At 44.9% G+C, this 26,546-nt stretch overlaps 1 protein-coding gene across 4 annotated transcripts in view; it reads right to left on the bottom strand.

The window, feature by feature from the left end:
* Nucleotides 1–26,546, bottom strand: part of GBF1 (golgi brefeldin A resistant guanine nucleotide exchange factor 1) — a 212,446-nt gene that overhangs the window by 77,963 nt on the left and 107,937 nt on the right. For all 4 annotated transcript variants that reach the window (XM_073585753.1, XM_073585755.1, XM_073585754.1 and 1 more), the window contains exons 21-22: nucleotides 11,275–11,428; nucleotides 7,647–7,869 (exon numbers count right to left, since the gene is read on the bottom strand). In XM_073585753.1, the coding sequence (XP_073441854.1) occupies nucleotides 7,647–7,869; nucleotides 11,275–11,428 (377 nt within the window). The remainder of the gene's footprint in view (nucleotides 1–7,646; nucleotides 7,870–11,274; nucleotides 11,429–26,546) is intronic.

The following is a 26,546-nucleotide window of genomic DNA, read 5'->3' as shown; positions in this document are numbered from 1 at the left end:
TGCGGATCATTGGTGTTCCGGAAAAAAACGAAGGCTCTGCACCCACCGAGTTCTTTGAACAGTGGCTGTTAAACACTATTGGCCAGAATAACCTGTCCCGTTTATACGCCGTGGAAAGAGCTCACCGTGTTCCCGCGTTTCCCCTCCCCCCTGGTCGTCCCCCAAGACAGGTGCTTGTCAAGGTTCTGCATTATCGGGACAGGGATGCTATTCTTCGCTTTTCCAAGAATCATCCGGACCTGAAAATCAACGACTCCAGGATTTCCATTTACCCGGACTTCTCTATGGAGGTTCAAAAACAAAGGACCAAATTCGTTGACATTAAGAAGAGGTTGAGAGCTCTGGGTGTGCCGTACACAATGCTATATCCGGCTAAACTAAGAGTGGTAGATGAGGACATTGTCCATGTCTTCCCGGATGCAAAGGAGGCCCTCAACTGGCTGGACAGCAACAAGACGCGTCTCCGCAAGGCGAATTCTAAGGACTCCGCTGGCTGACTGAGCTGACTTGTCCTTTAATCGGGACGGGACTTGTCCTTTAATCGGGACGGGATCCTACATATACCCTCTCTCAGAAAGGAAACATATCATCAACTGTTCTTCACTGTCCTATTAAGGGTATAGAAGAATCCAGGATATCTATAAACAGAAAGATAGTGAGGAAACACTTAGCTAACCTAAATGAATTCAAGTCTCCAGGTCCAGATGAATTACACTCCAGAGTACAGAAGGAAATAGCAGAAGAAATTTTTGAACCCCTCTCCATAATCTTTGAAAATTCTTGGAGAACAGGAGAAGTCCCAGAAGACTGGAGAACAGCAAATGTTGTTCCTATCTTCAAAAAGGGGAAGAAGGTGGACCCAGGCAACTATAGGCCGGCGAGTCTGATTTCTATACCAGGAAAGATCTTTGAACAAATTATTAAACAACATGTATGTCAGTACCTGGATAAGAATGAAGTGATTAAACAGTCAGCATGGGTTTGTAACTAATAAGTCATGTCAGACTAACTTAATTTCCTTCTATGACGGAATCACTGATTGGGTGGATAAAGGAAATGTTGTAGATATAGTATATCTTGACTTCAGCAAAGCATTTGACAAAGTATCTCATACAATCCTTATTGAAAAAATGACTAGGTATGGAATGGACAAGGCAACTGTTAGGTGGATTCATAACTGGCTTAGTGATCGGACCCAAAGAGTGGTCGTAAATGGCTGAACATCCAGTTGGAAGAATGTCTCAAGTGGGGTACCACAGGGCTCTGTCCTGGGCCCTGTATTGTTCAACATCTTTATCAATGATTTAGATGAAGGAATTACGGGTAAACTGATTAAATTTGCTGATGACACAAAGCTAGGAGGGATAGCTAATACTAGAGAAGAGAGAGAGAGGATTCAAAAAGATATAAATAAACTGGAGAAGTGGGCAGCAACTAACAGAATGTTTTTTAACAGGGAAAAATGCAAAGTACTACATCTGGGCAATACAAATGAAAAAAGCATATACAGAATGGGAGGAATAGGGCTAAGCAACAGCACATGTGAAAAAGACTTGGGTATACTAATAGATCACAGACTGAATATGAGTCAACAGTGTGATGCAGCAGCAAAAAAGGCAAATGCAATTCTAGGATGTATTAACAGAAGCATACAGTCTAGATCACGTGAAGTCATTATTTCCCTCTACTCCTCTTTGGTCAGACCTCATCTGGAATATTGTGTCCAGTTTTGGGCACCACATTTTAAAAAAGACATCAACAAACTGGAGCAAGTTCAGAAAAGAGCGACCAGAATGGTGACCGGTCTGCAAACCCTGTCTTATGAGGAAAGGTTGCAGGATTTGGGAATGTTTAGTTTGCAAAAGAGAAGACTGAGAGGAGACTTAATAGCGGTCTACAAATATCTAAAGGGCTGTGACATTGTAGAAGGATCAACTTTATTCTCATTTGCACAAGGAAAGACTAGAAGCAATGGGATGAAACTGAATGGGAGGAGACACAGATTAGATATCAGAAAGAACTTTTTGACAGTTAGAGTGATCAATGAGTGGAACAAGCTGCCACGAGAAGTGGTGAGTTCTCCTTCAATGGAAGTCTTCAAACAGAGGCTGGACAGACATCTGACTGGGATGATTTAGCGAATCCTGCTTTGAGCAGGGGGTTGGACCAGATGGCCCAGGAGGTCCCTTCCAACTCTACGATTCTATGATTCCTTCCTGTATACCTTTTTCTCAGGAGGAGGACCCTCCCTCTCATTTTGGGAAATAATCTTGCTGTGCTTTGGAGGGGGAGGGAGAAATTTTCCTACCTCTTTCTATTTTTCTAGTTCACATGTTCTAGACATGTTTAAGGTATTTAACAGAAAGTTAATGTGAATGTTTTATGGTTAACTGTTGAGAATTGTTTGGCTGCAATCACTAGTCATATGCTACTTCCAGAGGTTGGGGAGTAAAGCGGGCTTGCTTTGGTGAAGTGGATACTCTGAATCGGATAAAGTACGCCCTCTCCTCCGTGACATCTGGAGGAGATGGAAAGCTTGAGTTGGGTGAAGTTTGGGTATGGTGCGGGTGGGGAGGGAGGGGGGGAATGTTAAATTATTGTCTATGTCACACAGGTTTGAGTGGAGACAGCCTTACTAATTCACAATTGTGGAAATGGATGGCACGGTATTTGGGGCTGCAGGGTAGTGGCGGATAAAATAAAGATAATAAGTTGGAACGTTAGGGGGTTGGCGTCCGGAGTAAAAAGACAGGCAATGTTTACGTTCTTGCTCGATGCCAAACCTGCAGTCATATGCTTGCAAGAAACCCACTTGATAGAGAGTAGAACGCATCTTCTCAAAAAAGGGTGGCTGCAGGCAGGGTATCATGCAACATATTCCTCATACTCACGGGGGGTCAGTGTTCTTGTTCGCACAGGTATGCCTTTTGAACAGTGTAAAGTGATTATAGACCTGCTGGGACGGTTCGTATGCTTGTTATGTAAATTGTCTGGTATACTGATGTTACTGATCTCGATATATATCCCTCCGCCGTATTGTGGGAAATTGCTGTACAAGGTCATGGAGGTAGTGGGCGATTTCCCGGGGATTCCCTTTCTGATAATTGGCGACTTCAACAATGTTCCAGATGCCCATTGGGGGTGGTCGGGAGGCGCGGAGACTGGGTGGTAAATGCACCCCCTTTGGGGCGGTTCTGAAGGAGACTGCACTACTAGACATATGGAGAATCCATCACCCTGGAACCTATAAGTACTCCTGCTTTTCATCCGCCTCTGCCTCGCTGTCCAGGATTGATCTGGCTCTGGGGAATGGTCCGATGTTAAGTCTAGTGGGTGTGGTAACTTATTTGGCTAGAACTCTGTCTGATCACTCGCCTATGTGTGTGGTGCTTCAGGGGCAGGGCTCCGAATTTTCCAGGAGACCCCTGTGGAGGCTAAATCCGTTTTTGCTCCAGCTGATTGATCTGGACGGCCATGTGGGGGCTGACCTGACGGAGTTCTTTAAAATTAATGTGGGCTCGGCCTCGGTATTAATGGTATAGGAAACCATGAAGGCCTACTTTAGAGGGCTGTGCATTAAAGACATATCGCTAGTTAAGACCGAGATGGGCAGGAGAGACCAGGAATTGATTAGGTCATTAGAGGGAGCAGAGGCGGCACTAATTGAGGAGAAAACCCCTGAGGCCCGGGACCGTTTGAGATCAGCGCAGAGAGAGGTTTGTAATATGACTACGAAAACTGCCGAGAGGAAAAGGCTGTTCTGCACAATGAAGTTTTTCGAGGAGGGAGAGAGAGCGGGTCACCTTCTGTCCAGGGTGGTGGAGGCCCAAAGGGAATCGGCGTATATTGCTAAATTAAAGGGGAAAGACGGATGTGAGCATACAGGCAGTAGGGCCATACTGGAGGTGATGACATTTTACTCCAATCTGTACCAGTCACACGTGCAGCCGTCGGAGGAGGAAATTGATAACTTTTTAGTGGGGGTGCAGCTTCCACGACTCTCACTAGCGGAGCAGAGGCTTCTTGAGGAGCCCTTTGATATAGAGGAACTTGATGCAGCTCTGGCCTCTGTACCTAGTGACAGGGCCCCGGGGGGGTACGGTATCCCAGGGGAAGACTACAAAAAATACAAGGAGGTGTTGCTTCCCAAGTTGAAGGAGGTTTACTCTGCGGGTTTGGCAGGGGGCGAGTTGCTCCGTTCCATGCGAGAGGCGATAATTGTTGTCCTACCAAAGCAGGGAAAAGATTTGACGGCCCCAGCTTCATATCGTCCGATCTCTTTGTTGACCACTGACATTAAATTATTGGCCAAAATGCTGGCGAACCGACTTAACAAGGTCATCGAATCCCTAATTCACCAAGACCAGTCAGGGTTTATGCCCAATAAATCCACAGCTATAAATCTCCGGCGATTATACTTAAAAATGCAGGCGAGGGCGGATAATGTGGGACAGAGGGTAATAGTTTCCCTAGATGCCGCTAAGGCGTTCGACAGTGTGGAGTGGAGGTATTTGTGGGTGGTAATGATAACCATGGGATCTGGTGATCAGTTTGTGAGTTGGGTGCGTTTGCTATATACATCCCCTAGTGCTAAAATACGGGTTAATGGTTTGCGGTCTGAGAGTTTCTCCCTATATAGGGGAACAAGGCAGGGGTGTCCCCTGTCCCCCCTGCTGTTTGCGATTGCGGTAGAGCCGTTAGCGGCAAAGATTCGGGGTACCACGGATATCCGGGGATTCCAATATGGCTGCCACGTAGAGAAAGTGGCTTTACACGCGGATGATGTGCTGCTGTTTCTGGCTGACCCGAGCGACTCCCTGAATTTGGCTATGGCAGTTATTGGTAAATTCGGCTCTATTTCTGGACTATCAACTGGGATAAATCAGTGTTGCTTCCAGTGGACTCGGCTGCTCCCCTGGCGCTAGACCCTGGGACCCCTTTGAGGGTGATTAGGGAGTTTAAATATTTGGGCATTGTGGCATCGGCTAAATTGGAGGAATATGAACGGCCTAATCTTACCCCTCTTATCAATAAGTTTCAACAAAAAATTGGAGCATGGAAGAAACTATTCCTGTCTGTGGCAGGTAGAGAAAATTTATTAAAAATGATCCTCATGCCCCAGCTCCTATATATACTTCATAATACGCCTGTCTGGTTGGCGCAAAGTAAATTCTACCGGATTGATTCTCTTTTCCGGGACTTGATCTGGAAGGGTAGTAGGGCACGCATTAAACTTGAACATTCACAGAGGTCAAAAGAGGAGGGGGGCCTGGCAATCCCAAACCCGTGGGTTTATTATGTGTCATCCCAATGTCAGCATATGGTGGGGTGGGGGGAGCCAACTCAATCTACATCGGCCGGGAAGGTCCTTGAGTTTATAGTGGGCAGAGGTCCGCTGCTGGCTAGTCTAGAGGCTGGTAGGTTCCGGATGAACCCTAAAAGGCTCCCGACGATCGCTATGGTGGACAAGATTTGGCAAAGAGTTAGACAATGGAGGGGCATTACAGAGTTCACGCGCTTTTCGTTGGTTTGGTTTGATCCGAGACTGGGGGAGTTAATACGTCTGAGGGGATTTGCTCAATGGAGAAGGGTCGGGATATGGTTTGTGTCACAGCTGTTGGTTGACGGCATGCTTAAGACTTTTGACGAGATCAGGAGGGAGTTCCTTCTTAGTCAATCTCTCTTCTTTCAATATCTGCAGCTGCGGCATGCAGTCAATCAACAGCTTAAAACATCAAGAATAGTGGTTCAATCAGATGTGATGGTGAATCATATAGGGTCACTGAGGGGCACTAGGGGTTTCATCTCCCTCGTATATAGGGTTTTTTTTGAATTCATTCCTAGTAAGGCACCCGGCTAAGTCCAGAGAAAAATGGGAGGAGGATGTGGGACCAATCTCGGATTCTCAGTGGGAGAGTGTATTACAATTCATCCCCAAGGTCTCTATGAGCGAAGCCAGGAGAGTCTCACAACTCTACCTAATACATGGGGTATACAGGACCCCGGTCTGGATGAAGAGGGCAGGCCTGAGGGGAGATTCTTGCTGCCCGCGTTGCTCTGAGGATGGGGCAGATCTCCTACATATGTGGTCCTGCCCTGCCCTACAGAACTTTTGGGTACAAACACTTAATTTGACTCAGGAGGTAATGGGAGTGGATCTTATAAGGAACCCGCTGACGTGTGTATTGGGATGCATGGAGGATATTGCAGTTGATGAATGGGGGAAGCTGACCATAGCCAGAATCCTATATGCTGCCAGAAAGCTCATTGCGGCCCACTGGTTAGATGACAAACCGCCAGTTAGACAGGAACTGATTAATAAGGTTAACTATATTATTTTGATGGAACAGAACATATATTCGAAAAGAGGTTAACACATGGAGCGCCCAGGCCTGGCTTCGGAGGCTCTTATGAGAGAAAGAATGCGTCTACCTACGCGCCCTTGACCCTCTGTGTTGGTACTTTAAACAGGGATCTTAAGTGGCTGTCTCGAAAAAAGATTCAAAATGTGACATGGTGTGTGATAAGTGCAATGATTTAAAGGGATGGGGTTAGGGTGGATGGGGGGAGGGTAGGGGATTTAGGATGTAAGTACAGATATCGCCTGTCAGGTTGAACATGGTTTATATTATATGCTAAAGTTAAATGTATTGTCAAAGTTTCATGCTGACAACTTTTAAATAAAAATCATCTGATTTAAAAAAAAGAAACTGACAAGAAAACGCCAAAAGTTGGAAAAGTTTTGCGCAATTCTAAGTTGCGCCATAATTTTATGACTTTTCAAAGAAATTTAAGCCAAAGTTCTGACGAAATTGCTTTGATGAATCAGGCCTATATGTTCAATCCATGCGGGTCCCACCAAATAAATCATGAATAAAGGCCAATCAGGCACTGTAGGGATTAGGAAATATTCAGTTTAATCTGGAACCATCAGCAATTAATATCCCAGAAGGGTCATGCCCTTTAACGCTGCCCATAAAAAGTGATTTTCTTTTAAACAAAAGTAATAAACACTTAGGAAGCATGCCATGTTTTTACCAGTAAGCTTAGAGAAATGCAAATAAAATCAAGCTATAGGAGTACAGCTTGTCATGTATTCAACTAGCCCCATTAACCTCATCAGAAGTACTTTCATTACTTAGTTTTCATCCAAAAGTTAAAAAAAATTTTTTTGCGAGATCTCAAGAATGCATTCATGAAAATGTCATATTTTGTACAAGTACATAATGTTTCCTTTTTTATGTGTCTCAAAAACATGACTAGACAATCTCCAGACATTCTAGTGATTAGCAGACTTAATGCAGGATCTCCAGAGGATTTCCATGGTTAATTAGGTCTCTCATCTAAGAAGGCTGCACAGATAGGAATATTATATTTTCTTGGAAAATAGTATTTTGAGCAGCGGCGATAAATATCTACTTAATGAAATGCTAGTTGCCTCTTAGTCACACCATTACCTATGATATAAAAACCCAGAATGAACATTGCAGGTGGTAAACAGAGCAGCTGAACCCTTTTAATTTTATTAATGGCTTTAAGCAGCATATTTATTTTCTTCATATGGCCTTCACTTAATTTAGAGACGGTAAAAAGCAGCTGCTTATCTCTCAGGGCATTGAATTTCATAAAACACTTCCTCCACGTACCTGCATCATTATCGTTTCTGGTTGTCACCTGCAGGGCAGCTGGCGGCTTCACTCCGGCTCCAATGCACTCCAGCAGGCAGAACAGCGTGTACCAGTCATTGCTAGAATGAATGTTGGCAGCATTGGTCTTCAGAAGTTCATGAAGTCCAAAAGCCACTTGTCGGCTCACCCTGGACAGGACACTCGGCTTCATCATTAAAAGAATACGAAGTGATAGGAGAACCTGCGGAGCAAACGGCAGGTTTAGAAATTACTTCTAAAATGTGCAAAATTAAAGACGGTGTCCACTTAAAAAAATAAATATTTTTTCCCACTGAGTATATACACAGCATGGAATGGCAAATATTAAAATTCAGAGCAATTATTTCATCATGGTCAGCACTCCATGACTACTCACACAAATTACCATATCATACCATTTGACTCACTTTTTCTCTAAAAACCATTCAGCATTACGAAGACTGGAAAGCATGTATTTGGAAGTCGCCTTGCTACACTTGTAAGGAGAGCTTTAAACTAGAACAACATGGGAAGGGAAGCAAAAGACCAGAAAAAGCCATACACCTGACAAATGCTATTGAGAACTCTGCTATTAGAAGTGGAAAGGAAGAACAAAGACGAAAGAATCTAATTAATAAAAATATTGGAGAAAGAGAAACCAATCACAAACTAAAATGTTTCTATACTAATGCACAAAGCATGGGCAACAAACAAGGAGAATTGGAACTACTAACACAGGAAAAGAAATATGATGTCATTGGAATCACTGAAACTTGGTGGGACAATACACATGATTGGAATACAAGACTAGAAGGATACAACTTATTTGCAAGAAACAGACTTGATAAACGAGGAGGGGGTGTCGCATTGTATGTTAGAAACGCGTATATCTGCACAGAGATTGAAGCTTCAGAGACTGGGAGTTCTGTGGAAACTGTTTGGGTAAGAATACAAGGACAGAACAATGGAAAGGACACCATTGTAGGCATTTACTACAGGCCGCCTGTGCAAGCTGAAGCTATGGATGAACTCTTTATGCATCAAATGGCCAAGTTCTCCAAAAAATATGACATAGTTGTCATGGGAGATTTCAACTATCCAGACATTTGTTGGGAACCTCTCTCAGGCAAAACTAACAGGTCAAGGAAATTCTTATCCTCTCTTGCTGACAACTTTATCTTCCAAAAGGTAAGGGAGAAAACAAGGGGAACTGCTACTTTGGATCTAATCCTTATAAACAGGGAGGAAATGGTTGAGGAGGTAAAAGTGGCTGGGACCCTAGGAGGTAGCGACCATGCTATTTTAGAATTTTGGATAACTAGAGGCGGAAGACCTGTGAAGACTCAGACTTCAAGGTTAGATTTCAGAAAGGCAGATTTTAAGGGATTCAGAAAGAGAATTGGAGGGATCCAATGGCTGGATATCCTTAAAGACAAAAATGTCCAGGAAGGATGGGAAATCTTGAAAAATGAAATTCTCAAAGCACAGTTGTTAACAATTCCGAAAAGAGGGAAGAATAGGAAGCAGTTAAGGAAACCAGGATGGATGAACACAGAACTTAAGCACATGCTAAAAAGGAAGAAAAAAATGTTTATAAAATGGAAAGAGGGAGGCATATCTAAAGAAGAATATAATGCTGTCTGCAGAACCTGCAGGGCACAAATCAGATTAGCTAAAGCTGAAAATGAATTGAGGCTTGCAAGAGATGTCAAAAGCAATAATAAAGGATTTTGGGGATATGTCAAAAGTAAAAGAAAAGTCAAAGATGCCATAGGATTTTTACAGGATGAAAATGATGAAATGGTAAGACAGGATGTTGAGAAGGCTGAACTTTTAAATTCCTATTTTGCATCTGTTTTCTCTCAGAAAGGAAATGTAACATCAACTGTTATTCACTGTCCTATTAAGGGAATAGAAGAATCCAGGATATCTATAAACAGAAAGATAGTGAGGAAACACTTAGCTAGCCTAAATGAATTCAAGTCTCCAGGTCCAGATGAATTACACCCCAGAGTACTGAAGGAGATAGCAGAAGAAATTTTTGAACCCCTCTCTATAATCTTTGAAAATTCTTGGAGAACAGGAGAAGTGCCAGAAGACTGGAGAAGAGCAAATGTTGTTCCTATCTTCAAAAAGGGGAAGAAGGTGGACCCAGGTAACTATAGGCCGGTGAGTCTGACTTCTATACCAGGAAAGATCTTTGAACAAATTATTAAACAACATGTATGTCAATACCTGGATAAGAATGAAGTGATTAAACAGAGTCAGCATGGGTTTGTAACTAATAAGTCATGTCAGACTAACTTAATTTCCTTCTATGATGGTATCACTGATTGGGTGGATCAAGGAAATGCTGTAGATATAGTATATCTTGACTTCAGCAAAGCATTTGACAAAGTCTCTCATACAATCCTTATTGAAAAAATGATTAAGTATGGAATGGACAAGGCAACTGTTAGGTGGATTCATAACTGGCTTAGTGATCGGACCCAAAGAGTGGTCGTAAATGGCTGCACATCCAGTTGGAAGAATGTCTCAAGTGGGGTACCACAGGGCTCTGTCCTGGGCCCTGTATTGTTCAACATCTTTATCAACGATTTAGATGAAGGAATTGAGGGTAAACTGATTAAATTTGCTGATGACACAAAGCTAGGAGGGATAGCTAATACTAGAGAAGAGAGAGAGAGGATTCAAAAAGATTTAAATAAACTGGAGAAGTGGGCAGCAACTAACAGAATGGTTTTTAACAGGGAGAAATGCAAAGTACTACATCTGGGCAATAAAAATGGAAAAAGCATATATAGAATGGGAGGAATAGGGCTAAGTGACAGCACATGTGAAAAAGACTTGGGTATACTAATAGATCACAGACTGAATATGAGTCAACAGTGTGATGCAGCAGCAAAAAAGGCAAATGCAATTCTAGGATGTATTAACAGAAGCATACAGTCTAGATCACGTGAAGTCATTATTTCCCTCTACTTATCTTTGGTCAGACCTCATCTGGAATATTGTGTCCAGTTTTGGGCACCACATTTTAAAAAAGACATCAACAAACTGGAGCAAGTTCAGAAAAGAGCGACCAGAATGGTGACCGGTCTGCAAACCCTGTCTTATGAGGAAAGGTTGCAGGATTTGGGAATGTTTAGTTTGCAAAAGAGAAGACTGAGAGGAGACTTAATAGCTGTCTACAAATATCTAAAGGGCTGTCACATTGTAGAAGGATCAACTTTATTCTCATTTGCACAAGGAAAGACTAGAAGCAATGGGATGAAACTGAATGGGAGGAGACACAGATTAGATATTAGAAAAAACTTTTTGACAGTTAGAGTGATCAATGAGTGGAACAGGCTGCCACGAGAAGTGGTGAGTTCTCCTTCAATGGAAGTCTTCAAACAGAGGCTGGACAGACATCTGACTGGGATGATTTAGCGAATCCTGCTTTGAGCAGGGGGTTGGACCAGATGGCCCAGGAGGTCCCTTCCAACTCTACGATTCTATGATTCTATGATTCTACTTGTGTCTAAATCTGCCTTTAATCTTGAGAATCTCTTATAATCCTTGACATCCTATAGTATAAAAAAAATACATGTCCTCAACTTAGTCTAGGCTGGACATTGTAGCTTACCTGTCCGCTGATATCTTCACGACGTAACAATCGAATAGCAAGTCGGAGCAGTCCTACCACTGCGCGCTCCACAAGGAAACAATACTCCACAGCATGAGCACAAAGATGGTAGAGATGATCTCGTACTACTTGCCAGACACAGCCCACACGATCTCTTCATTGAGGAAGAAAAAGAAAAAGCATTTTATTAATACAGAACAAAAACATCTTCACTTCTATTTTGCTATAACATCCCACATGTAGACACAACAGAGATGTTACAGGTTATAAAACCTAGTACAATGTGAGTCTCCATGCATACACATGTGCACACGACCCGGCAGGTATCAGTAGTAGTGGCATCACCAGCCTGGCTCCAGATGTGGAAGTGAGAATAGTAAGAATACAACTTTCATGTTAAAAACGGGTTCTCCTTTATGAACAAACACTACTTGCTTAGAAGGGTCCCATGGCAATAACAGGATTTTTGGGCTGCTTACCGTAAAATCTGTTTCTCAGAGCCTTCATTGGGGGACACAGAAACCATGGGTGCATGCCGCTGCCACTAGGAGGCTGACACCATGCACAGAAAAAAAGTTAGCTCCTCCTCCGCAGTATACACCCCACCGACCTGCACCAGTTTCCTCAGTTAGTGAGAAAGCAGTAGGAGAAGTAACAAATTAGAACAAGAACAGAACAGGCAACTCAACTGTAACCAACAAACAAAAGAACAGAAGCTACAAAACATGGGAGGGTGCTGTGTCCCCCAATGAAGGCTCCGAGAAACAGATTTTACGGTAAGCAACCCAAAAATCCTGTTTTCTCTATCGCTTCATTGGGGGACACAAACCATGGGATGTCCCAAAGCAGTCCCTGGGGAGGGAGAAGCAAACTTCCATTAGGTCTGAGAACTCACCACCGCCGCCTGCAAGATCCTTCTGCCTAGGCTGGCGTCCTCCGAAGCATAGGTGTGGACCTTGTAAAATTTGGCAAATGTGTGGATCGAAGACCAGGTTGCAGCCTTGCAAAGCTGCAGCGCGGAGGCTCTGTGGCACACCGCCCAGGAGGCACCGACTGCCCGGGTAGAGTGAGCTCTAATTCCAGGAGGGGGCACTCGATGCTTGACCCGGTAGGCTTCCAAAATTGCCGATCTGATCCAGCGAGAGCAATAGTAGCCTTGGAGGCCGGCTGACCTTTCCGCGCACCATCTGAAATGATGAAAAGTGAGTCTGTATTCCGCAAGGGAGCCGTCCTAGCTAGGTAGACCTTCATCGCCCTGACCAGGTCTAGCTTGTTCAAGGAGCGCTCGAGCAGGTGGATTGGACCCGGACAAAAGGACGGGAGAACAATATCCTCATTTAGGTGGAAAGTGGACACCACCTTAGGCAGGAAGGAAGGCGGGGGCCGCAGGACCACCTTATCCTGATGGAGCACTAAGAAAGGGGGGCGACAAGAAAGGGCCGCCAATTCCGACACGCGGTGGAGGTGATGGCTACCAGAAAGGCTACCTTCCAGGAGAGAAACGATAGGGAAACTTCCTTGAGAGGCTCAAAGGGTGAACCTTGTAGAGCCTCCAGAACCAGATTGGGATCCCATGGATCAACAGGAGCGCGGTACGGAGGTGCCGCATGAGCCACTCCCTGAAGAAAAGTCTTGACCTGTGGTTGGAAGGCCAACGTCTTCTGGAAAAGGATGGAAAGCGCCGAGTCTTGGCCCTTTAAAGAGCTGAGGGCAAGGCCCGCATCCAAGCCTGCCTGGAGGAACGCCAGGATAGAAGGAAGAGAAAAGGACATGGGCGGAATGTCATTGGCCTCGCACCAAGTGAAATAGGCCTTCCACGTGCGATAATAAATTTTGTAAGACGATGGCTTTCTAGCCCGGATCATGGTGTGGATAACCCGATCCGAAAAACATGACCGTTTTAGAACCGCGGTCTCAACAGCCACGCCGTTAAATTGAGCGTCAGAGAATTGGGGTGGCAGATTGGACCCTGAGACAGCAGGTTTGCTCTGTCTGGAAGCTTCCAGGGGGCGTCCGCGAGAAGGTTGACGATGTCCGCGAACCAAGACCTTCTGGGCCAATCCGGAGCGTTGAGGATGACTGGTACCCCTTCCGCCTTGATTTTTTTCAGCAGCTTTGGCGTTAGAGGAACTTGAACTGAGACCAGGGAATGGACAGAGCATCGGAGCACACTGCGAGAGGACCTCGGGCCCTGGATACGAACTGTGGGACCTTTCTGTTCAGGCGAGATGCCAGCAGATCTACGTCCGGAGTCCCCACAACGACGGCAACGTTGATGAAAGACGCGGCTGAGAAAATTGGAGGCCCAGTTGTCCACGCCAGGAATGTGCACGGCGGATATCGCTGGGACTGATGCCTCTGCCCAGTGGAGAATCTTGGACACTTCCGCTAGAGCCGAGGAGCTCCGTGTCCCCCCTTGGTGGTTGACATATGCCGCCGCTGTGGCATTGTCTGTCTGAATCCGGATCGGCAGACCCCTGAGAAGCCTTTCCCAGTGAATGAGAGACAGAAAAATCGCCCGTACCTCGAGGACGTTGATCGGCAGAGTTGTCTCTTGAGTTGACCACCGTCCCTGAACAGTCTGATTGCGAAACACTGCCCCCCAGCCGAGAAGACTGGCGTCCGTTGTCACAATCTGCCAGTGAATCGGAAGGAATGACCGGCCTAGAGAAATGAGAGGTGACATCAGCCACCAATTGAGGGACTGTTTGACCCGGGACGAAAAGCGAATTGGACGATCCAGGGAAAGAACAGACATGTTCCACCAAGACAGGATGGCCTGTTGAAGCGGTCTCGAATGAAACTGAGCAAAGGGAATTGCTTCGGCCGTCGCCACCATCTTTCCCAAGATTCTCACGGCAGACCGGAAAGATGGAAGCTGTGAGCTCTGCAGCGCTCGTACATCTCGCCGCAGAGATATCATCTTCTCTTCTGGGAGGAAGACCCTTGATCGACGGGTGTCGGACAATAAGCCTAGAAACACAAGCCGTTGAGTCGGAACAAGGCAGGACTTCCTTTTGTTTACGAGCCACCCGAAATTCGACAGGGTATCGAGAACGATGGTAAGACTTTGGAGAGTCTGGTGAAAAGACGGAGATTTGATTAGAATGTCGTCGAGGTACGGAAAGAGGACGAGACCTCTGACACGCAACAAGGCCATCAATGCCGCCATGATCTTTGTAAACACTCTGGGCGCTGTGGCGAGACCGAACGGCAGGGCGACAAACTGGTAGTGGTCCTGATGAATAGCGAAACGCAGGAATTTCTGATGCCCGGGGAAAATGGCGACATGCAGGTAGACATTCAGGATGCCTATTGAGCACATGAATTCCTACGCCTCCATGGAAGCAATTACTGAATGAAGGGACTCCATCCTGAAATGTCGCAGGCGGACCCTTTTGTTCAGTAGTTTGAGGTCCAGAATGGGCTGAACCACGCCGCCTTTTTTCGGCACAACAAACAGGTTTGAGTAAAACCCTGAGAATCGTTCTGTTTCGGGAACAGGCACAATCACCCCAGAGCTGAGAAGGGAGGCAATGGATGCAAAGAAACCCAGAACTAGGGCGGGGTCCTTTGGAGGTCGGGACTCGAAGCGATCCTGGGGCCGAGCAACGAACTCTATCTTGTATCCTGAGGATACGACTTCTCTGACCCAAGCGTCTTCCACCGAAGTAAGCCAGACGTCCCTGAAAAAAAGGAGTCGGCCGCCCAGTTGGGAAGGTGCCTCGGGGCTTTGTTGATAGTCATGCCGATGTGGACCGTCCAGTTCTGGACCTGGATGATCTGCCCTGGGAGGAGTGAGATCGCCAAGAGAGTGGGCCTAAAGGAGACCTTCTTCCTATCCTGGCGTGCTTGCGGCCTTTGTTGGTTGGAAAAAGGTTCTGCCATAGCGAGGCGGCGGAAAGGCCGAAAGGGCCGAAACTTACGCCTTGGAGTGGGTCTATGAGGTTTGGCATGAGGGAGAAGAGAGCTTGTGCCCCCAGTGGCATCCTTAATAATCTGGTCCAGCTGGGATCCAAAGAGACGCGCTCCCTGAAAAGGCAGATTGGTAAGGGACTTTTTTGATGACAAATCAGCTTGCCAAGCCTTGACCCAAACTGTACGCCGGATTGCAACTACATTGCTGGACGCTTGAGCTGCGCAAGACGCGGCATCTAAGGAGGCAGAGACCAAATATTCCCCTGCGTGGGAAATCTGGTTGGCTACCTCGGCCAATCGCTCTGGTTGGGCTCCATCAAGAATGCCTTGGCGGAGATCCTCCGCCCAAGTAGCTATGGCCTTTGCTGACTTTCGTTAGAATCCTTCAGAGACGCCACACCTGAAATCGGAAGGACCGTGTTGTTAGTCTAGACACGGGAGCGTCTGCAGAGGGGGAAGCCGAACAGTTGTCAGTGAGCGCTTGAGAAAATGGATACAGCACGCCGAAACGCTTCCCTCTTTGAAAGCACCTCGTTGGATTTTCTCTTTCCTTGGTGAGGAGCTTGCCTAACTCCGAGTGAGAAGCGAAAACTCTGGAAGGTGCTTCTGCCATTCTGAACAAAACCTCCTGATCTGAGGGTTTTGCAGGGGAGTCTGATCTCGAAAATGTGGTTAATCGCTGAAATGAGGTTCTGTACCGTAACCTTCATGTCCAGCTCTAAAATCTTTTCAGATGGCGCATCCGAGAACGCTTCGCCTGACTCGCGTGAGGAGGCATGGGAAGGAGACTGCTGGGAAGGATTATGTGGTGAGATAGGGCGAGGAGAGGATTCTGGCCGGAGATCTTGCCTGGGCCTTTTGCGGCTAATGCTGGCTGGCTCAGATGGAGCCTCTTGTGACCTGCTGGATCCTGCCGAAGTGTCCAAGGGCAACTTACCAAGAACGACCACTAAGGACTGAGACACCCTGGTGAGATCCACCACTGATTGAGATAGAGAAGAAGCCCAGTCAGGAATGGGGGATTCACTCTAACGTGAAGCAATAGGTGGCTCCTGGGCGTCGGGCTGAATGGGATTGCTGCAGTCAAGGCAGAGGGGGAGTGGACTGACCTGAGGGAAGTTTGAGTTTGCAAGAAGAACATGCAAAAAACTTGACTAAAGTGCAAGTGGAAGAAGTGGGACGAGCACGATCTGGCTGAGAGTTAGACATAATGAGGGGTGCCGGAAGGTTAGGGGACAGGAGGCAGAGGAGGGTGTAAGTCTGCAGAGCAGAGCTTACTCATGGTCCAGTGTCCTGTAGTTGCTTCCAGCAAACGCTTGCTGTGTCCCCCAATGCTGCACAGCTCGACTGGATCTGCGGAGCCCCCGATGGAGAAGACGGAGTCCAGCTGACAGGCTGAGAAAATGGCGGCAGCCTGAGAAGAGCCGGGTAGAAAAAAAAAAAAAAAAAAGAGTGTGCTTCCTTGAGGAGACAGGGGGAAGGAGGGGGCTGGGCTGACCCCAAACTGAAGCCGGGGCCTGTAGATGCGGTGGCCGCCTGGAAGCGCGGGGCGGTGCGGAGGCAGCGCCGCACTGCAGCGGTGATCGCTCCTCAATGGAGCTAAGCCTGTAGCCCGGCTGCTAAAGAGCCCTGAGAAAAGTGCAGCCGGGGAGGTGAGGAGATTCAGGGAGAGGAAGGGGCTGTTGAGGGGGACCGAGATACCTGGGGGGAAAAGGAGCCATGACTGCAGCCTGGCTGCTAACAAGCACTGAGATAAGTGCAGCCGGGGAGGATGCTGAGGGGGGAAAATGCCACTCAGGGATCTCATACTTACCCTTGTCTTCTGTGTACCTGTGGAAGGAAGTGTACCTCTATCATCCAGCCGAAGGATGTCCACGTCTCTACCAGACCGACAGGCTCTGGTGGGCGGGAGACGGGAGAAGAGGACCAGTTGGATCGCCTGACACGCGTCCGTGCTCGGGGCTCTTGGTCCTTCCGTGGAGAGCTATGAGGATACGAGGTGGCAGTACACGCCGTACTCATAGCCTCCTTGTGGGACTACAAATGTGACCAATCACTCTGTATCCCTCTGCAAAACCTGTAAAAGAAAACGACGCACACTGAGGTAGATATGGGTCTAATGAAAGACCCGTGTCCACCTCCTACTGACACTAAGCTAAACTGAGGAAACAGGTGCCGGTCGGTGGGGTGTATACTGCGGAGGAGGAGCTAACTTTTTTTTCTGTGCATGGTGTCAGCCTCCTAGTGGCAGCGGCGTGCACCCATCGTTTCTGTGTCCCCCAATGAAGCGATAGAGAAAAACAGATTACAAAAGGTCCACCTGCTGGGACATTCAAAATTTCACATCAATTATTTTTTTTTTTCCCTTTTTATTTTGGTATTTACTGGCATTGTCAGCATTTGCTGCTAATTGTTTAAATACCATAATTTTTCATACCATATTTTTTCAATAATTTAGATATTGGTTGCTTTTTGGTGTCGGATTAGAAGCTATATGGATTCCAGAGCATCTATTGAGGGCTCCTTTACAAAGAGCGTCCTGATCATCGGTTATGATATCACCTAGTATGGTGAATATATTTTTTATATTTGTTGTGTCCTGTGTTCCTATCCACCCCCATGTGTATGTGTACTGTATTTTGTCTATATATGTCTGGTTTGTGTGTGTTTCAGTGTTCCCGGGAGCAGCGCGCGTGTTTATGTATTAGGCCTGTTTCACACTTCCGTTTTTGTGTCCGCCAAACGGATCCGTTTCCGTTTTTTGACGGAAACTGATGCAAACTGATCCGTTTTTTTTAAAAACGGATCCGTTTTTTTGACGGATCCGCGGTAACCGTAATGGAAGTCTATGGGACAAAAAAACGGATCCTGCAAAAAATGGCGGATCCGTTTTTTTACGGAAAACAACGGATTTTGACGGATTTGAAAAAACGGAAGTGTGAAACAGGCCTTAGCAGCAACTCATGCTGGTGGTGGTTTTATGCACCCCAAACCTGCTAGCCTGCGTTCCACTGGACGCAGGCGCGGTGGAGCTGATACTCTTGGCCCGTACGGGTTTCTATAGTTACATGCGTGCTGCGGTGAGACTGCCGACTTGTATTTACTGTGCGCTTATACAGCGCATGTGCGGTTGCCATGGGCCCTGCTCACAAGACCGGGACGCCGGTTTATAAACTTCCTGCTTTGGCTGACTCAGAGGGGATGTTCACAGAGCATGGTAACCAGGGCTGTGGAGTCGGTAAGCCACAGTTGCGACTCCGACTCCTGGATTTTATCAGGCTCCGGCTCCGACTCCGGCTCCTTCATAAATGGCCAATTCATAACAAATTTACTGTTGTAAAATATTAAACATCGTGCTTATTCAGTTTCTCACCATCATATAAGTAATCAGACCACTTAGAGCAAAAACTACATTTATTAGAATACAATTAGAATATAGCAAATAACTTTTATAAACTTTTCTAAACTAAGTAAATATGCAATAAACACTTACTGTATGCAGTTAAGAAGAAATCTATAAATTTGTCCTCAGAAAAAGTATTGCCTCTGTCAGATCCTCCTTCATGGATGCCCTCAAATCTGATCTAATTATTTTGAGAGCAGAGAACAACCTCTCTACACTAACTTGTGTTGGTGGCAAAGCAGTAACCACTCGGGAAACATCTCTGACAATGTCAGGATACAGAGGAATCGCTTGTTGCACTGTTATTTTTGATGAACAGTCAAATTTCTCAATTTCTTTTAGTGCACATGAAAAATTCTGCTGAAATGTACTGGCTGTGTTCCTTGATGGGGATGACTCTTCTTCTATGCGGGAACGCTTTGCACGGTCCTTGTGATCCAAATATTTTTCGAAATTAAATTCTTCAGTTGATGAGGGTGAAGATGTGGCAGGACGACCAAATTCTTCTTGTTCCTCCTGACTGTTCTGCAACCCTTTCATCCTTACTGCTATTTCAAACAGAGCTTCTTTTCCTTTAGTTAGCTGTTGATCATCTAGAAGAATCCGATGCATTGGGTCTACATAACAGCTGCCAAAAGAATGTTATTTTGTAATAGTAGCTCCTCTCTCCATTTCATTGATGTAGCAATGCCACTTGCAATTAACCCTCCTCTTTGGGACAGGCGAAACATCAGGTTCTTCCACTCCTTTAAGAAAATACCTGGAGTTAAATTCTCTGCTTGTAATTTTTTAGTCACTGTAAATGGGTGCTCTAGCAATTTTTCCAGCTCAGTCACCTGATTCCACTGACTTTCATTTAGCGTCAGTTGAGGGTTAGCCATGTCTACAAGAAAGGTTTTCAGTTCAACCAAGCGCTGAATCATTAAGTAAGTACTGCCCCATCGTGTGGCTTGATCAATAACTGCCCCTTTTCCAGGACGTCTCTTCAAAATTGAGTCAACTTTAGGTGTTCTGGCAACAGTAGCCAATTTTCTCACCTTGCCAATCAGTGCAGCAGCATGTCCTTCTTGCAGACTGTCTCTCATAGCCAGCTGTAGCGTATGCACAACACAGCGCATGTGATGAATGAAAGAACATATTGACACAGTTTCAACAAGATCATCTAAACTATCATGTTGCTGTTCATCTGAAGCAACTTCAGTTTGCTCCTCAGTTACAATACTGTGTTCCTCTATTTCAAACATTTCTGTGTCTGTGGACCCAGAATGTTCTTCTAGCTGCTGGTCACCATCATTACTCTCATTCAATAGCTTAATAGTACTTATCATATTTGAAGCATTGTCAGTTACGACAGAAAGAACGTGCTCTTTTTTAAGTTCACAGTCTTGCAGAACCTTTTCCACCAAGACCTGGAGAAATTCACTGGTGTGATGAGCTTTGGTGTCTTTTACTGCCAATGTCTTCGTAACCATTTCATTTTTGTCACAAACAAATCGGACATTGATGGCAAAATAGTTCACTCTGTGACGTGTGCAGGCATCCATTTTAAGAAACAGAAAGCGTCCCTTGAGAGTTTTTTTTAAGTTCTTCCTTTTGTTTAAAAGCTTCTTCGATTACTAATTTTCTAATACTCTCTCTCTCTCCAGAGAAACACCAAGCTTGCGGGCCATTTCCCCATTCAGACACATAAAAGCTGGTCGTGAAAATAATGAAATAGGCACACTATCCTTTACAACAAGCTCTATGATCTGTTTTTTAAATGTATCTACTGTCATTGTCACAATAACTTTGTCACTGACAAAATATCTTGCAACTGATGGCTGCAAAGTTCTCCGCTCCTTTGTTTGGCTGGAAGAGCTGGGCACTGGTTCATTGGTTTGGATGCAGTCTCTCTCATCCACTGCTTTCAGTACTTCTGGATGAAAGCGCTGTAAATGTCTCTTTAGATTAGAAGCTCTGGTAGGAGCATTTTTATCTTTGCCTGAATATGCACTCATCTTGGCTTCACAGCATTTGTTTTCGTCTGGATCATTTGTCATACACTGACAGACATAATGTTTTCTATCTTGAGTGATGGTGAAATGTTCAAATACAGCTGATTTAATGTGATGCTTCTTTGACATTCTCAGGTTTTTAATTCTGCATTCACAATCCAAATGACAATTGTTTTTCCTAAAAACAATTGTACAAAATTATTGCCAGGCCGTACAACTGATATAGTGGTCAGTAATACTGTTATTATTCCTCATGTACTCAGTTAACTGATGCAAAGTTTGTTGAAAGGATAATACTTCTTACAGTCTTCCTCTTCTGAGTAGCAGGCAGCTGTGAGATGCTTGGAAGACGCACACCTAGTATGATCTAGTCTAGAGGAGGAGCTTTACTACTAAGAATTTGCAACACATTTTCACTTTCAGTTTCATACATTGTAAGTAGGGGGGTTGGGGCAGCATGAGGTTAACCAAGTATAAGATTAGATAAGGGCAGTGGAGAACAGTGACACACAAGAAGTAAGAAATGTCTATCTCCAGCAGAACTGCTTATCACTGTTGTTCATAGTTTGATAGAACATATATATTTGAGTAACATTTATAAAATTCATATGAAAGTTCAATTATGAAATATTAATACTTTTTTTTAAAGCTGGAGTCGGTACATTTCTACCGACTCCAACCAAAACTAACTCCGACTCCACGACTCCGACTCCACAGCCCTGGTGGTAACACCCCGACTGACTTCTGCAAGGTATTTAAAGTTCCCTGGATTACTTTATGCCACTTCCCCTGAAGAAGCCGTACAGGTTACGGCGATACACGTGGGGTAATGGTCCTGGGTATGGCATCAGTGTATCTGTAGTTCTATTGCGACTATTGATCGTCCTTTTGGCAGTTTTTATTTGCCTTACTATGGGTCTTGGCACCACTGACATGTGGAGGATCTAATTTCTTTTCTCCCTTTCTTTGCTGTCTGGGCTTATTTGGGTCCTGGATGAAAACCATATATGGATTTTTCTTGGTGGTTGCTTTATTTCATCTATGGGCTGGGCTTTGTTTAGGGTTATATAGTCCTCATGAGCCTAGGAATAGGGAGGTATACTGCTATAGTGCTATAAGTGTCGCTGGATCATATGCTCACATTATACGTGCTTATATATATGATAATTTTGTGGTGATATGTATTATTGATACTATGGATGCCATAGTCTCGTGATTTTATCATGTTTTTATTGTGTATAACTCTTCTGTATCAATAAAAATTACTCATTTCAGTTGTTACTTTAATTGGTGCAGTGTGCGCTTTTTTGCAGTGGTGCTTTCCCCCTTTTTTTCGTTTTCTGATAATACAATTCATCGCCGTAATAAGCTTGGTACTAGGTACATGTCCTATTGTGGTTCTATATTCCACAATTAAAGGGAAGGTGCTGTGTTTTTTCATAATTTAATGTAAAAAAGAAAATAGTATAAAAAGATATTGTCCCCTAAGCTTGACTCAGTGGTGTGTATGTTTGTTTTTTTTAACCCCTTCACGACCAATGACGCCACATAGGCGTTATGAAACCTGGTACAAATCTGACCAGTGACGCCTATGTGGCGTCATGACTTTAAAGCCCCCCTGCGGGTCGGGTGACCGGGGTCACTGAAAGGTCACCCGACCCGCAGATACAGGGGGCTTTGTAATTCACCACAGGGGGCGTGGATTCTCCCCCACGTGGCTACGATCGCTCTGATTGGATGTTTTACTTTTAACAGCCAATCAGAGCGATAGTAATATTTCATCAATGAAAATTGATGAAATATTACAATCCAGCCATGTCCGACGCTGCTGTAGCATCGGACATGGCTGGAGACACCGATTCCACCCCCCCTACCGGAGATCGCCCCCCCCGCAACTGAATGACAGCGGTGATCTGCCGCCGCTGTCATCATCTGCCCCCCTCCCATTCCCTCTGCTCCCCGCCAGCCTCCGATCGCCCCCTCACCCCCCCCGGTACCTCCTGAGTCCCCCCGTCCCTCCTGGTGTGCCTCGGGTCTGGATGATGGGAGCCGCCATCTTGGAAAATGGCGGGCGCATGCGCAGTGCGCCCGCCCGAATCTGCCGGCTGCAGATTCCATTCTTTCATTTTGATCACTCTCACAGTGATCAAAATGAAAGAAAAAGTAAATAAACCCCCCGATTATCACCCCCATAGGTAGGCACAACTAATAAAATAAAGAAAATATTTTTATTTTTCCATTAGGGTTAGGGTTGGAATTAGGGTTAGGGTTGGAATTAGGGTTAGGGTTGGAATTAGGGTTAGGGTTGGAATTAGGGTTAGGGTTGGAATTAGGGTTAGGGTTGGAATTAGGGTTAGGGTTGGAATTAGGGTTAGGGTTGGAATTAGGGTTAGGGTTGGAATTAGGGTTAGGGTTGGAATTAGGGTTAGGGTTGGAATTAGGGTTAGGGTTGGAATTAGGGTTAGGGTTGGAATTAGGGTTAGGGTTGGAATTAGGGTTAGGGTTAGGGATGTGTTGGGGTTAGGGCTGTGGTTAGGGGTGTGTTGCGGTTAGGGCTGGAGTTAGAATTGAGGGGTTTCCACTGTTTAGGCACATCAGGGGGTCTCCAAACGCGACATGGTGCAACCATTGATTCCAGCCAATTTTGCATTCAAAAAGTTAAACGGTGCTTCCTCCCTTCCAAGCCCCGACGTGTGCCCAAACAGTGGTTTACCCCAACATATGGGGTATCAGCGTACTCAGGAAAAATTGCACGACAACTTTGGGGGTCTAATTTCTCCTGGTACCCTTGGGAAAATAAAAAATTGGGGGCTAAAAAAATATTTGTGGAAATTTTTTTATTTTTTTTTATTTTCACGTCTCTGCATTATAAACTTCTGTGAAGCAATTGGGGGTCCAAAGTGCTCACCAGGCATCTAGATAAGTTACTTGGGAGGTCTAGTTTCCAAAATGGGGTCACTTGTGGGGGGTGTCTATTGTTTAGGCACATCAGGGGCTCTGCAAACGTAACGACGACCGCAGACCATTCCATCAAAGTCTGCATTTCAAAACGCCACTACTTCCATTCCGAGCCCTTACGTGTGCCCAAACAATAGTCCCCCCCATATATGGGGCACCAGCGTACTCAGGATAAACTGTACAACAACTTTTGGGGTCCAATTTATCCTGCTACCCTTGTGAAAAAAAAATTGCTGGCTAAAAATCTTTTTTTCTGAGGAAAAAAAATATTTTTTATTTTCACGTTTCTGTGTTATAAACTTCTGTGAAGCACTTGGGGGTTCAAGGTGCTCACCACACATCTAGATAAGTTCCTTGGGGGGTCTAGTTTCCAAAATGGGGTCACTTGTGGGGGGGTTCCACAGTTTAGGTACATCAGGGGTTCTGCAAATGTAACATGATGCCCGCAGACCATTCCATCAAAGTCAGCATTTCATAATGTCACTACTTCCCTTCCGAGCCCCGACGTGTACCCAAACAGTGGTCCCCACCCACATATGAGGTATCAGCGTACTCAGGACAAACAGGACAACAACTTTTGGGGTCCAATTTATCCTGCTACCCCTGTGAAAAAAAAATTGCTGGCTAAAAATAATTTTTTCTGAGGAAAAAAAATATTTTTTATTTTCACGTCTCTGTGTTATAAACTTCTGTGAAGCACTTGGGGGTTCAAGGTGCTCACCACACATCTAGATAAGTTCCTTGGGGGGTCTAGTCTCCAAAATGGGGTCACTTGTGGGGGGGTTCAACAGTTTAGGTACATCAGGGGCTCTGCAAATGCAACATGATGCCCGCAGACCATTCCATCAAAGTCAGCATTTCAAAATGTCACTACTTCCCTTCCGAGCCCCGACGTGTGCCCAAACAGTGGTCCCCCCCCACATGTGGGGTACCAGCCTACTCAGGACAAACTGGACAACAAATTTTGGGGTCTAATTTATCCTGGTACCCTTGTGAAAATAAAAAATTGCGCACTAAAAAATAATTTTTTGAGGGAAAAAATTTTTTTTTTTTATTTTCACGGCTCTGCGTTACAAACTTTTGTGAAGCACTTGGGGGTTCAAGGTGCTCACCACACATCTAGATAAGTTCCTTAGGGGGTCTAGTTTCCAAAATGGGGTCACAGGGGCTCTCCAAACACGACATGGTGTCCGCTAACGATTGGAAGTAATTTGCATTTCAAAAAGTCAAATGGCGCTACTTCCCTTCTGAGCCCTGCTGTGTGCCCAAACAGTGGTTCCCCCCCACATATGGGGTACCAGCGTACTCAGGACAAACTGGACAACAAGATTTGTGGTCCAATTTCTCCTGCTAGCCTTGTGAAAATTAAAAATAGTGCGCTAAAAATCATTTTTGAGGAAAAAAAATTATTTTTTATTTTCACTGCTCTGTGTTATAAACTTTTGTGAAGCACTTGGGGGCTCACCACACATCTAGATAAGTTCCTTAGGGGGTCTAGTTTCCAAAATGGGGTCATTTGTGGGGGAGCTCCAATGTTTAGGTGCACAGGGGTTCTCCAAACGCGACATGGTGTCCGATAGCGATTGGAGCTAATTTTCCATTCAAAAAGTCAAATGGCGCTCCTTCCCTTCTGAGCCCTGCCGTGCACCCAAACAGTGGTTTATGACCACATATGAGGTATCTGTGCACTCAGGAGAAATTGCTCAACAAATTTTAGGATCCATTTTATCCTGTTGCCCATGAGAAAATGAAAAAACTGAGGGTAAAAGAAAATTTTTGTGAAAACAAAGTATTTTTTTTTTTACAGATCAATTTGTGAAGTACCTGGGGGTTCAAAGTGATCACTATGCATCTAGATAAGTTCCTTGGGGGGTCTAGTTTCCAAAATGGGGTCACTTGTGGAGGAGCTCCAATGTTTATGCACACAGGGGCTCTCCAAACACGACATGGCAACCGCTAAATATTCCAGCATATTTTCCATTCAAAAAGTCAAATGGCGCTCCTTGCCTTCTGAGCCCTGCTGTGCGCCCAAACAGTGGTTTATGACCACATATGAGGTATCGTTGTACTCAGGAGAAATTGCCCAACAAATTTTAGGATCCATTTTATCCTGTTTCCCATGTGAAAATGAAAAAAATGATGCTAAAAGAAAATTTTTGTTGGAAAAATTAAAATGTCCATTTTTTGTTTCCACATTGCTTTAGTTCCTGTGAAACACCTGAAGGGTTAATAATCTTCTTGAATGTAGTTTTGAGTAGCTTGAGGGGTGCAGTTTTTAGAATGGTGTAACTTTTGGGTATTTTCTGCCATATAGACCCCTCAAAGTGACTTCAAATGTGAGGTGGTCCCTAAAAAAAATGGTTTTGTAAATTTTATTGTAAAAATGAGAAATCGCTGGGCAACTTTTAACCCTTATAACTTCCTAACAAAAAAAAATATTTTGTTTCCAAAATTGTGCTGATGTAAAGTAGAAATGTGGGAAATGTTATTTAGTAACTATTTTGTGTCACATAACTCTCTGGTTTAACAGAATAAAAATTCAAAATTTGAAAATTGCAAAATTTTTCTAAATTTTTGCCAAATTTCTGATTTTTTGACAAATAAACGCAAAAACTATCAACCTAAATTTACCACTAACATGAAGCCCACTATGTCAGGAAAAAACAATCTCAGAACCGCTAGGATCCGTTGAAGCGTTCCTGAGTTATTACCTCATAAAGGGACACTGGTCAGAATTGCAAAAAATGGCCTGGTCATTAAGGTCAAAATAGGCTTGGTCATGAAGGGGTTAAATACTGAAGTCTGAACTGAGAAAATAAAATAATGTGTATGAACAATGTAAGTGCATATTTTTTTTTTTTTTTACTATATTAATGCAGCCACTGGGGGCTGCCATCTTACCTTTCTGGCTGCTGAACGACACTTTCCATGCTCATTTACGGCAGTCCCTGGGCATAAGACACAAGAGTCGGCTGCCGACCCTATCTGTATCATTGCAG

Source organism: Dendrobates tinctorius, unplaced genomic scaffold (assembly GCF_039654945.1).
Source record: "Dendrobates tinctorius isolate UK_male_01 unplaced genomic scaffold, ASM3965494v1 ptg000089l, whole genome shotgun sequence".
Lineage (NCBI taxonomy): Eukaryota > Metazoa > Chordata > Amphibia > Anura > Dendrobatidae > Dendrobates > Dendrobates tinctorius.
The sequence above is the reverse complement of the archived record's forward strand: the minus strand, read 5'-3'. Positions and strand labels throughout refer to the sequence as shown.